We start from the raw sequence: 13907 nt of genomic DNA, 5'->3' as shown, positions 1-13907 counted from the left end.
GGCCAGGAGTGGCCACTGCACTCCAGTCTGGGTGACAAAGTGAGACTCCAACTCAAAAAACAAAACAAAACAAAAAAGAGGATGAGAGAGACAAAGAAAAGTAATGATTACAACTGGAGAAGTAAAGACACCAAAGCAGACAAGGAAAGACAGTCAGTAAGTGTCCTCTATAAGGAAGGCTGGGAAATGAACTCAGGCAGGTAAAATGGGAAAAAAGAGAGCCAGGAATGGGAAGGAAAGAAGGCAGGAGGAGATCAAAAAAAAGAAAAGAAAAAAATGAGATAAGAATCAGCAAGAAATAGAAAAATATATATGTATTTTCTTTTTTCTGGCCAGGTCTGCCACCAGAGGGAAAAAAAAATTGAGAGAGAAAGAGACCAACTGACCTATGAGGAAAAAGGTGAGAGATCAGGAAGAGTAGAGAAGCAGTTATAGCACTACAAGAGGTCTTACAGACTGAGGAAAAAAAAACAGAAAAAAAAAGGGATCCCAGTGTTCTACCTGTAACCTGGAAAGCCACCCAAAATCCTAAGTAACATCTGAATAATTCTATTTTAAAATATTCCACACCAGTTGGGCACAGTGGCTCATGCCTGTAATCCCAGCACTTTGGGAGGCTGAGGCAAAAGGATTGCCTGAACCCAGGGTTCAAGACTAGTCTGGGCAACATGGGGAGACCTTGTCTCTACAATAAGTCAAAAAATTAGCTGGGTGTGGTGGCACATGCCTGTAGTTACTTAGAAGGCTGAAGCAGAAGGATCGCCTGAGCCCAGCAGGCAGAGGCTGCAGTAGCCGTAAGCATGCTACTGCACTCCAGTCTGGGTGACAGAAAGAGACTCTGACTCAAAAAAAAAAAAAATTCCCCATAATATTCTGGGATAAGAGATAATTTCTTTCAGAAAGTCGGCTGGAATAGAAGTTGGATCAGAGAGCTATGGCCACTGTGGTACCACTGCTAAAGGAACTACTATACACAAAATCACTGTGTGTCTGAAGAATAAGCCTTGGAAATTTTCTCCCAAAAGAAAAGGAAACCCAAGCAATCAAAACCTTTCCTGGGTAAGGTGTCCCAGGAAAATCTTAGATGTGGTGTATGTTGGGGATTATGATGGAAAATATTCCTGGCCCTTTCATGAAAACTACAGTTCCATCTATGACAAATACAAAAGAGACCTAAAGATTACAGCAAATGCAATTTTTAAGTGATTTAGATACTACAAAAGCAAATTAAAGCCATTATTTTCATTGCTGACTGCCTAAAAGTAAAATTCATAAGCCAGGCTCTGTGGCTCAGCCTGTAATCCTAGCACTTTGGGAGGCCGAGGTGAGTGGATCGCCCAAGCCCACGGGTTCAAGATCAGCCCGGGGAACATGGCAAGACCTTGCCTCTACAATAAATTAAAAAAAATTTAAAAAAAATTAAAAATTAGCCAGACTTGGTAGCGTGCACCTATAGTTTTGGCTACTTGGAAGGCTAAGGTGGAAGGATCGCCGGAGCCCTGCAGGTCAACGCTGGGCTGGTCGTGAGTGTACCACTGCACTCCAGCCTGGGCAAAAGAGTGAGACTACAATTCAAAAAAAAAAAAATTCATAGCTGTGGCACAAATAAATCAGTTTGGCTCCAAAAATCACATTATCCTTAAAGTTGACTGAAACTTCATTAGTTTGTGATGAAAAATGGCATAAATTAAAACTTTCTAAGTAAGTGAGGAAAGAAGTAGATTGAAGCTACAGGCTAACAACTTTTATGCTTAGAAGGACAATCACAAGAATGTGCAGACAGTGTGGGGCCAAACACTCCTAGAGGTGGTCTTTCCAGGCTCAGGGTCAGAACTCAGAGTGAGGTCAGAGAGTGTAGCATATTGTCTTATAAGTGACTGGGAGCTTCTGCTTCGGCAGAAAAGAAACACTTCTTACATTGTAAACCAGAAAGGCAAAACAAGAAACTTAACTACTGGGTTCTCTTACTCACCTGGAGTGATAGTTCTCCGAACCTCTGTGTCCCAGGGATCTGGGCTCCAGGGTACTTCCCCTCTCTCCAGCTGGGAGATCAGAAGAGGTTTAGGGAATGGAAATGCTACTTCAGGAAGAAAAAAAGAAGACAAGTTGTGGGGAGACATCCAGAACTGTTTCTGAGACGTCTCTCAGCCCACCCTCCATCAGCCTAGTTGGGAGAGAAATAAACACTCAGGAGACGAAGTGAGCTACTCAGGGCTTCTAAGGAAGGGGTCCAAGCTATGCTCCACAATGATGCCAGGGAGATATGATCCACCTCAGAAAGAAACTTTGCAGTCTGGCCCTGACTTCGAAGGGAAGCTCCCTCAGGAAAGATGGATGAACTGCTCCCCTGGGAAAATCTTCCACCAAGGGAAATCCAACATCCCCCCCCCCAAATTAAAAGGATGAAGGAATAAAGGGCTCACTTATGGTGCCAGGAGAGTCCTTTCCCTCAGAACCTTGAACCACACCCTTCCTCAGATAGAAGGAAGTCCAGTTTAAAAATCAAAGGAAACCAGGGATTTCCTATCTGGAGGCTGGAGATTGCAGAACTCTCCTCTGGAATCATCAAACCTAAGGGCATCTAGAATCCCCAAAACACCTGAGAAGATATCAAATCATCACAGAGGGCCATCGAGGAGGCCTTACCCAGTGAAGCAACACTTGCATAATTCTCCAGCATCACCTCCTTGTATAAGGCCCTCTGCACAGGCTCCAGACTGGCCCACTGATTCTGGGTGAAGTACACAGCCACGTCTTCAAAGGTCACTGGCTCCTGAAACAAGAGGTTCCTGCTCAAGCTCTGAGTGAGAAGCGAAAAGAGGGAGTCCGAGATGCAGGGAAGGGAAAAACCTGCCTGGATCTGCAACTCAGATACCTATGGAAAGTCTGCACTAGTAGGAATGGCACCCAGCACCCCAGTCAGGGCTGGCCCTCAGCCAGTACTCCCATTTTCAACTGGGGAGCCACAACACTCTCCCATCTGCACAGCTCTGGGGCCCCAAACTGCTAGCCTCATCTCATAACCTGGCATCCAAGTGCTCTCTCCCTGGTGGCACCAACCCCTATGTTCCTGGCTTTACAAATCTGCCCCTCTGGAACTTCCTACCCTTATGTACTCCATAATCCTGTCACCTTATTTTCTAGACTCCAAAAACTAGACAGCTGTCATTCGCCCTGTCTCCACTCACCAAAGGGCACATGCACAGCCCCCATCAGTTCCCCACACCTAGCTTCTCTTTGGTCCTCCCCAGCATCGTCCACTACACACAGAGGAGTACATAGAAATATTCCCAGTATTTTGAATATTTGTCTTTTACACTTTTCTGTCTTATCAAAAAGCTGGTACTCTTGAAAGAAACCTGCAGCTTGCCTATCTGAGCCCTCTTCTCTGAATCACTTGCTTTCAGGGACAGTTTGTCAATGCCCTGTCCCTGGACACAGACACATCCCAGTTTTCTGAGCTCCATCACACCAGCTAAAGCTGTCCACTTTACTAGGCATGTCACTCTGGTTCCCCCGAGGGCCATCTCCACCTTCCCAAGAGTGAGGCAACTAACACTTTTTGATTAGTCCCTATACACCAGGCTCTTAGGTAGGTAATTTTAAATCTTGTATATAATTTCATTGTTACAACATAGATGTGAAACAGGAATGATGACTCCCATTTTTCAAATGATGTAACTAAGGTTCAAAAAATTACTTTGCCAAAAAAAAATTACTTTGCCAAAGATCACACAGCCAGGATATGGTAGGGATGGGAATTCAACCTAGATCTGTCAAACAACAAACATGGGCTCTATCCATGCACCAAGCTGTCCCTCAAACTGGGCTTATAAACTTCTCCAAAAACATGACTAACTCCTGAACCCCATAATAACCTAGTACCACCCAATCTTTGGAGAACAATTTCTCAAACTCCCCAACACCCCAAATCATCATTTAATCCATCTTTACCATATGTACCCATTCCAGGCCACATGGGTCCCCCTCCCCAGTTTGGGTTGGGAATCAGTTGTTTCAAAACTGCACACACCATCCTGGACACCAGAGCCTCTAAACCTTCCACCAAGCCCCAGAGCAGTCCTGGATGGTGTCCTTTGGCTACTTTCTCTGCTTCTAAAGTTAGGATAGAGCAGACCACAGAGACAACCTCACCTTGGAGGGGATTTCATGACTTATGTGCCTTCTCACCTTGATGCTTCCAAAGACAATTCCACCTCCCAGGAGATTCTCATAACCCTATGCTGTCAGCCTTGTTCTTTTCAGCCACCGAAAATGAAAATAGCACCAGAGCTGCAGCCAAGCCCCTTACTCTTACCTATCACATTCTGACTCCAGGAAGCCCCTAAAGCAGCCTATTTTCTGTAGTTGGCACAGAGAGACAGGGAGAGGGGAATGTGACTGCAACTGCTCTTAAAAGGAAGAGGAAAGATTCATACACCACAGATAAATTCTGGCAACTCAAACTGCTCACAGCAACTCTACTGGCTTCACAAGCAGGTCTTTATCAGATGGTCTTTTCAAAAACAGGTGCAATTAGGGAACTCAGCTCTAAAGGAGACATTGAAAGGAAAAAAAAATTGGACACTCAAAGGGAGGTATAGCCTTTAAATTGACAACAATAAGGTCCAATGGGTCCCCAAAGGGTGTGAGCCAAAAATCCAAACAGCACACTGAATCATGTTTTCCTATAATTACAGCTTAACAACAAGGCATTAAGGGCTTCTACGGACAGGCTCACAGGTAAAACCAACTTTCACCTCCACTAATAGCAAGTCAAATTATACTCCGTAATGCCTCTTTCACAACTTTCTCCTCTCAGCCTACCACCATCAACTTCTTCCTCACCTAAATTGTCCTTCTCACCTGCCATCAAATATTCCCATGTTTCGTAAGTCCTAAAAAAAATGCCTGATATTAAAGGAAAAACTTATTGTTTTAGGGCAGTTGGGTTTTAAATATCTTTTTGTTCCTCTTGTGGATGGTCCCTATGTACCTCACTTCATTTTATTTTTCTCTACAGTGTTACTCACCATCTGACATAATATATTGCTGATTTATCTATCTCCCCCTACCAGAATGCAAGTCTATGCAGTAAACATTCTGTTTTGCTCAGATTGGTCTATTTGCATACTAGCATCTGACATGTATTGGATGATAAATATACATTTGCTAAAAGAATTAATTTCCTATGTGTGTATGTGTGTGTGTGTGTGTGTGTGTGTGTGTGTAATTTTTTAACTTATATAAAGGATAAGAAACCAACAACAAATACCACCTAAACAACAAATGCTAAAGCATATCAAAGCTGATAGCTGATAATTTACTGAAGTGAGGTTCTACTTTCTGCAAAAGCCAGGAAAAAGAGCATAAATATATGAAAGAAATAAACATAAACATCTTTGCTTACAGATGAAATAACTACCTGCCTAAAGATATCTAAGACTAAGAAAATAAACTGAACACATTTAGAACTGACAAAACTATTAACTGTTATCTATAGAATAAGTAAACCAAAATTATTAGCTTTCCTAAATACCATCTTAAGCAATTGAAAAATATAATGAGAGAAAATAAGATGACATTTATACAAAAACATCTAAAAACAGACCTAACAAAAATGTGCAAGACTAGGATTAAAAAAAAACAACTGTTTATTAAGATACACAAAAAAGAACTGAATAAATTAGAATATACTGTGCTCTTGAATGAGAAGAACCAAATTTGTATGAAGTCAATTATCTCAAAATTTACTTATGAATTCAATAAAATTCATTATTCTCTCTAAAAATCCATGAGATTTGTGCAGAGTAGATCATTTAAAGTCATCTAAAAATATATGTATGAAAGACTAACAAACAATGTTTTGGAAAAAAAATTAAAAAAAAAAGATGTTGGGGAATTAAAACATACTTTAAAAGGATAATAAATCAAGAAAATGAAGACATGCCACAGAATGGGAGAAAATAGCTGCAAGACATATCTGATAAAGCACTATTATCCAAAATATACAAAGAACTCTTACAAACAATCTAATTAAAATTGGTCATGTCTCTACAAAAAAAAATTTAAAAATTAGCCAGGCATGGTGGCATGTGCCTGTAGTCGCAGCTACTCAGGAGGCTGAGATGGGAGGACTGTCTAAGCCCAGGAGCTCAGGCTGTGGTGAGCCATGATCGTAACACTGCACTACAGTCAGGGCAACAAAGTGAGACTAAAATGAAAAAAACCAAAAAAACAGCGGGGGTAGGGGGAGCAAAAAACCTGAATAGACACCTCAACAAAGAAAATATACAGATGGCAAGTGAAAAGATGCTCCAGATTATATGTCATTAGGGAGTTGCAAATAAAAGCAACAATGAGATACCACTACACACCTATTAGAATGGCCAAAATCTAAAAACTGACAACACCAAATGCTGGCCAGGCTGTGGAACAGAAACTCTCATTCATTGCTGGTGGGAACCAAAATGGGAAAGCTACTTGTGAAGACAGCTTGGCAATTGTTTGCAAAACTAAACATACTCTTTCTATATGCTCCTTGCTATTTAACCAAAGGAGTTGAAAACTTATGTCTGCACAAAAACCTGCACATGAACATTTATAGCAACTTTCCTCATTACTTTCAAACCCTGAAAGCAATCAAGATGTCCTTCAGTAGGAGAATGGGTAAATAAACTGTAGTACTTCCAGACAATGGAATATTATTCAGTGCTAAAATGAAATGAGCTATCAAGTCATGAAAAAACATGGAAGAAACTTAAGTGCATATAACTAAGTGAAAGAAGCCAATCTGAAAAGGCTACATATTGTATGATTCCAACCATATGACATTCTGGAAAAGGCTAAACTACAGAGACAGTAAAAAGACCAGTCAATGGTTATTAGGAGCCAAGAGGAAGGGAAAGATGAAAGGAGGCGCATAAGGGATTTTTAGGGCATTGTAACTATTCTGCATGATACTACAATGATGGATATGTGTCATTATACACTTGCAAAACCCATAGAATGTATAACAATAAGAGTGAACTCTAATGTAAACTATGGACTTTCAATGATGATCTGGCAACTTAGGTTCACTCCTTGTAACAAATGTATCACTCTGGTGTGGGATGTTCCTAGGGGAATGGGGGATTGGGGAGCTGTGCATTGCATGGGGGTAGGAGGTATACAGGAACTCTGTGCTTTCTGTCCAATTTTACTAGGAACCCAAAACTGCTATCAAATATAAAACTTAATTTCATTTTAAATATCAGGGATGAGTTATTTCCAAAATCAAATCTCATATGCTAAAATTTAGGACATATCAGAAAGTATGGAAAGAAGGAGAAGGAAAGCATCTCCATTCTTTTAAAGACACTGACATAGTATCCATACCAGAACTTGTATCTGAACTTGTATTAGAACTTATGCTGGGTGCAGTGGCTCATGTCTGTAATCCCAACACTTCAGGAAGCCAAAGCAGATGGATCAATTGAGGCCAGAAGTTCGAGATCAGTTTGGGCAACACAGTGAGACTCTGTCTACAAAAAATTCAAAAATTAGCCAGGCAAGAGACTGAGGCTGGAGGATTGCTTGAGCCCAGGAGTTTGAGGCTGCAGTGAGCTATGACTGTGCCACTGTACTCCAGCCTGAACAATAGAGTGAGACCCTAGCTCTGAGAAAGAGAGACAGAGAGAGACAGAGACAGAGAGAGAGAGAGAGAGAGAGAGAGAGACAACTTATATATGTATATGTAGGGGCAGAGAGTACATGGGATGACTCTGTATCTTCCACTCAATTTTGCTGTGAACCTAAAACTGCTCTTAAAAAATAAAGACTATTTTTAAATAAATAAATAAAAAGACAGTACTTAATATCTTCCTGGACTGTAATATCGTCTTATTTGACTCACACCCTTCTATAATCAATTCACCACTAAGGGCCAGAAAAGTCTTTTTCACGTATAAATCCAATCATGTCACCCCCCTCTGCTTAAAACTCTTCAGTGCCTTCCCACTGAACTAGAGTAGAAACCAAAGCTTTCACCATCTGCCTACTTCTCCCACCTCACATTGAAATACTTCTCTCTGATCTCTTCCTGTGTCTAGAGTACACCCAGCTTTCTCCCCCACTTCAGGGCCTTTGCATCTAGCATTTAGAAAATGTATATTCAAAGAACAATGCTGGTGTCTCTGGGATACATCCACAATTTGTGGGGCAATCTCTTCAACAAAGAATTTCTCTGATTTCTGCAGGTGACTTTCATTTCTAGAACATGACATGGAATTCAGTTTCTTGGCTTGGGTTCCCTTTCTTCCACTTAAAACTACATATCTCTAAGTTCTGCTCTCTCTATACACAAAACTTTTATTTCCTCCATCACATATTTACATCTGCCAGAGCCCTAAGGATAAAATCAAAAGGGAAACCACAGCCTGGCCAAGTTAGGCCTTCTCTGTCCGTTCCTGATTACAGGATAGCTAATATGAGTAAAAAAAGACTAAAAGGAAGCTCAGCTCACCTGAGGCCAAGTTGTTTGGAGCATGGCTGATGTCTCCTGGCTTCATGCACTGTCTTCTGAGTTTGGAAAGCAAGCTAAGAGAAGAAGAGCCATGAATGCTATGGACCCTATTCTGCATCACCTACAGCAACCTATGACCCTCCCAGTCTCCACATTTCCACACTGGAAGGAGACTCCATTACGCCCCCCTCTGGCTGTCCTCACCCTGATAGCCACAACCTCTTTATGAATTGTTCTGCCAGGACAACCCTCCCATCTGTCTCCTCAGTCCGAAGAGCATTCCTGAGCCCATTCATATGGAGTAGACTGAGGGATCCGAGAAGAGCCCTGTCCCTCCGGTGCTGGGTCTGTACAAACGTCAAGAGTCTACGGAAGGCTTACAGGGACCATGGCATTGACCCCAAAACAGAGTGCCTCTGAAGAGGAGGGACAGGGGTAGCCGTAGTGTCTCAGTGGACAATGCTGACTGGAGAACCAACCCAACCCCAAACATCAGAAACGTCAGTACCGGGCGCGGGAGGCTGTAGGGACAGAAAAGAGGATCACGCCTTGATGGCAAGGGGCCGGCCCGGGCTCTAGGAGGCCGCTCAGCCACCTCCGCGGCTTCAGCGAGGCCCAGACGCCCACGCTCCTGGTGAGGGAGGGACCGGCCGCCATCGGGACCAAGTTCAAGGGACTAGGGGCCGACGAGCCGCCAGGGGCAGCGAGGAAGCCGGCACCGGGCGGACCTGGCTCGTAGAACTCTCTGAAAGCCGCGTTCTTCCTCTCCGAACACCGAGAAGCTGGTAACGAGAAGCCGATCCGGAAAAGCGAGCGCGCACGTAGGGCCCCTCTAGGCCCCCCGGAGGCTGCCCATCTCTGTAGCCCTGCGGTCCGGTCCCACGTGACTCGCCCCGACCAGCGGAAAAGGCGGGGTTGCCGCGCCAGTCGGCTACCGAGCGGTCGGCGGTTGACTTGCTGTTGCGACTCTCTCGGCCGGGGCGTCTCCTGCGGCAGCCTTTGGCACCGCCTAGGTTTGGGGTGTGAAGGCAATGATGCAAACTGGCTTTACTCTGACGTCGGCCCCTAGGCACAAATGGGACGCCAGTTAACCGACTGGCCCTCAGCAATCAGCCGCCTTTATTCCGAGGGTGCCCTGAAGCTTGAGCTGTGCAGGTATGGCGAGAAAGGCACCTCTTGTGTAATCTCTTAGAGGGGCCTGGGCTGGGCAGCCTTCAGGAAAACTATGGTTTCCACCTGCCCTTGTAGTTCTTTCCCCTCCTAGATGTGTGTGGAACGTTTTAAGACAGATTCGTTTAACAACCGATAACAGTGACTAAGGTTCTCAGGGATCCTCTAGATACAGGGCATGTTCTATATTAAATGATGTGGTCCTATATTGACTTTGGCAAAATACCCTAAATGTCCTGTTTTAGCTTTTTCCAATAAGTTACAAAAATTCGTAGTTTGGCTACTTTTTCTGCACAGTAACTGGCACTTAAATAACAAATACTAATACTGGCTAAAAAAAAAATCATACTTTTACAAATAAAGATCTGGACAATCTCTTACGGTCTCTCCTGTAAGTTTGACTGCAGGAAGAAAAGATGAGGGGGACACTGAGAATTAAAATAATTTATCATATTCAGGAAAGGAAAAGACTGCCCTTTGACCAAAGTCCCAAGTCACAAACTGGTAATTGCCATGAAGTCACATAACTTCCGGTCAGAACACAGGCTCTGAAAATCAACCAATGAACAATAGGCTCACCCCAAGCTTCTGAACAGGAGCCAGTGATAAATACATCTGAAAGCCAGCCAATCAGCAGCAGCCTCGCCCACTGGATGGCAGCCAATCAGCAAGTGCTTTCCTGATTGACTTTGCTTCTAAGCCTTACTCCAAGGACGACTTATTACCAACATGGCTGCCAAGATGGACAGCCTTTTGTTTTACCTTGATCACTCTGATACATCTCCTGGACACAGTTCCAGATGAGACTACTACTAGTCATCATTTATTGTGCTAAAAAGGGGAATCGACCTCCCACCATTAAAAGATAGGAAGAGTGATCCTGGGTTTCTAGATATACTGCTTTCTTACAGGGTACCACTTTTCGAAGTTTATATTTATTTCCCAGGAATTTGACTGACTTGCCAAATATCGCACAAAGAAGGCCTATCATGTAGTTACTTTAGGTATCTACTGCTGCATAACAAATCGCCCCAAAACTTTGTGGCTGAAAACACTATCTCTCAAAGTTACTGTAATTTGGGAATGTCGTGGCTAAATCGTACTGGCTTGGGATCTCTCCCAAGATTCTAGTCAGGGTGTCACCTGGAAGCTTGACTGAGGCTAGAGGATTTGCCTCCAATGTAGCTCACTCACATGGTTGACAAATGGGTGCTGGTTATTATTAATAGTATGAAACCTCATCACTTCCCACATTGGGTATCTGCACATGGCTGAGTATTCTCACAACACAGCAGTAGGCTTCCATTTCAGGTGAGCAGTAGGCTTCAATGTCATTTATGTCCTAGCTTTGGAAGTCAAACACTGTCATTTCCTCAATATACCATCACTACAGGGCAGTCAATTCAGTGTTGGATGAGATACACAACAGCATGAATCTCAAGATGAGAATCACTGGGGACCATTGTGGAGTCTGGCTAAACACATATTTAACCTGCCACAGAAACAGTCCTTTTTATAAAATCGATAGTATTTTCACTGTAAGGTTTATGCAGAGCAATTATTTTATTTTAACTAGATGAACTAGATTTCCAAGAACGATAACATAAGCACATACATTTACATACTGCTTCTCTAAACCTATCAAAATGAACATCTAAGTATACGTGGAAAAAGCATGATATAGTGCAGGTCAATAAAACTAGTGAGAAAATGAGATTTTAAATTTCAAGAATCAAAAGCAGGTAATATTAGCTGTATTTGACTCTTTGCTGGGTTGAGGAAGTCAAGAAGTGACCAGGAAAACATGGAAGGACTGAATGCTATCAGTGGACAGTCTTCTTTAAAACAAGTGGGAAGAATGCCTTGATCTTGCTCTGTTTCCACTCTCTGTATTTGTAGTAGGCAACTATAATATCTTAATAAAAAGATGGATTAAAAACAAAAAAACAAACATGCATCTGTGAATCTACAGAAATGGGCACATATATATGAGTGTACATATACATCCATATATATATATCATACTCCAAAGAGTATCAGCCAGTTATTACAATTAATTCTAATTTGAAAGGGAACAAGATTGGACATATAACTCTTCCACTTGGTATTATGGTGCAGGGATAAGAAATTAGAGTTTTGGTAGGCCGAACTAAAATTCCCTGGTGGGGAGCACATCAGGAATCATGAACAGTCAGAGGAGAAAATTGGGAGCATGCAACAAGAGGCCTATTCTTGCCCAGAACAGCCTCATCAGAGGGACAGAGTATAGATAGTGCTGACTAGAAGAAGCTAAAGGGCAAAGTGAACCAAAAGATATGGGAAACTTTAGACTTTGCAGGTGTCACAGTTCACATATCAGCACAATTAAAGTCTCTGGAGTGAGATCTCTCACCTGATCAATGCCAGAGAGATTGGTTCTCCTGAAAGACGCATTATCCATCCTATCCAGCCGAGTGCAGTGGCTCATGCCTATAACCCCAGTAATTTGGGAGGCAGAGGTGAGAGGATTGCCTGAGCCCACGGGTTCGAGAACAGCCAGCCTGGATAACATGGCAGGACCATGTCTCTACAATAAATCAAAAAAATTAGCTGGTCGTGGTGACCCGTGCCTGTGGTTCCAGCTACCTGGAAGGCTGAAGCAGAAGGATCGCCTGAGCCCAGCAGGTCAAGGCTGTGGTGGCCATGAGTGGGCTGTGGTGGCCATGAATGTACCACTGCATACCAGCCTGGGAGACAAAAGTGAGACTCCTACTCAAAACAAAAAAAGCAAACAAACAAAAAAACACTTTCCTCATCCATTAGCCACTGCAATAAAGGCAAGAAATTTTAAAAGTCATCCAGAATCAGAAAGAAGTAAAACTGTTATATGCAAACATGATTCTCAATGTTAGAAACTCCTATGGAATCTATAAAATGTTACTAGAATCAGTGAGTTGTGCAAGGTTGCAGGATACAAGGTCAATACACATAAACCAATTATATTTCTATATGCTACCAATGGACAACTGGAAATGTACTAGTTATGACAGCATCAAAAAATATAAAATATTTAGAAATAAATCTGGCCGGACTCAGTGGCTCACTCCTGTAATCCCAGCACTTTGGAAGGCCGAGACTAGAGAATTGCTTGAGTTCAGGAGTTTAAGATCAGCCAGGCAACACAGTGAGATGTCATGTCTGCACACACACATGCACACAAAAATGGTGGCATGCTACTGTAGTCACAGCTACCCAGGTGGCTAAGGCGGAAAGATCACTTGAGCCTAGAAGATCAAGGCTGCAGTGAGCTGTGATTGTGTCCAGCCTGGGCGACAGAGGGGGACCCTGATGCAATAATAATAATAATAATAAATCTGAGAAAAGTGTAAAAGACCTATACACTTAAATTTTTTTAATTGATGAAATTAATAAATATCTAAGTAGATTTGCCATGTCCATGGCAATTCTCCACCAGATTGATTCATAGATTAAATGCAATCCCAATCAAAAATCTCAGGAAGTGTTTTGTAGAAAACTGAAAAGCTAATTCTAAAATTCATATGAAAATGCAAAGGACGTCAAATGGCTAAGACACCTTGACAAAGAACAAAGCTGGGGACTAACACTAAATGACCTCCAACATTTATTGGAAAACTACAGAATAACTATGGCAGTCCCTTAAAGAGTTTAAGATAAACAAATATATAAATGGAACAGAACAGAATCTAAAAATAGACCCACACATATATGGACATCTGATTTGCAATAATGATACAAAGATAATTCAGTGAAGAAGGAATTGTGTTTTCAAAAAATGATGCTACAGGCTGTGCATGGTGGTGCATGCCTGTAGTCCCAGCTACTCAGGAGGCTGAGGCAGGAGGATCGCTTGAGCCCAGGAGTTCTAGGCTGTAGTGTGCTATAATGATGGCTGTGAATAGTCACTGTACTCCAGACTGTGCAGCACAGTGAGACCTTGTCTCTTTTTTAAAAAAAATGGTGCTACAATAAAATGTCCATATAAAAATTTTAGATCAATACCTCACATCTTACACATTAACTCAAAGTAGATGACAGAACTAAATGTAAAACCTAAAATATAAAACTTCCTTAAAAATACAGAAAATAATCTTTGTATACTTGGGTAAAAAAAAGCTTTCTAAGATATGATGCTGAAAACATGATCCCTAAAACAATGGAATTTTTAAAAAACTGATAAATTGGACTTCATCCATACTAATGTCTTCTACTCTTC

General features: G+C 42.2%; 1 protein-coding gene across 2 annotated transcripts in view; it reads right to left on the bottom strand.

Moving 5' to 3' along the window:
• Positions 1–9073, bottom strand: part of ZNF621 (zinc finger protein 621) — an 11292-nt gene extending 2219 nt beyond the window's left edge. Inside the window, exons 1-4 of one of the 2 annotated variants that reach the window (XM_008053875.1) lie at positions 9012–9073; positions 8504–8577; positions 2647–2773; positions 1973–2080 (exon numbers count right to left, since the gene is read on the bottom strand). In XM_008053875.1, coding sequence (XP_008052066.1) covers positions 1973–2080; positions 2647–2773; positions 8504–8527 — 259 coding nt within the window. In that variant the 5' untranslated portion in view covers positions 8528–8577; positions 9012–9073. Of the gene's footprint in view, positions 1–1972; positions 2081–2646; positions 2774–8503; positions 8586–9011 lie in introns of those variants that run through there. The other variant, XM_021710382.1, reaches the window with a different exon arrangement.
• Positions 9074–13907: the final 4834 nt, after the last annotated feature.

Source organism: Carlito syrichta, unplaced genomic scaffold (genome assembly GCF_000164805.1).
Source record: "Carlito syrichta isolate Samal-C Ts95f unplaced genomic scaffold, Tarsius_syrichta-2.0.1 Scaffold288790, whole genome shotgun sequence".
Lineage (NCBI taxonomy): Eukaryota > Metazoa > Chordata > Mammalia > Primates > Tarsiidae > Carlito > Carlito syrichta.
Note: the sequence above shows the minus strand (reverse complement) of the source record. Positions and strands in the feature narration are given on the sequence as shown.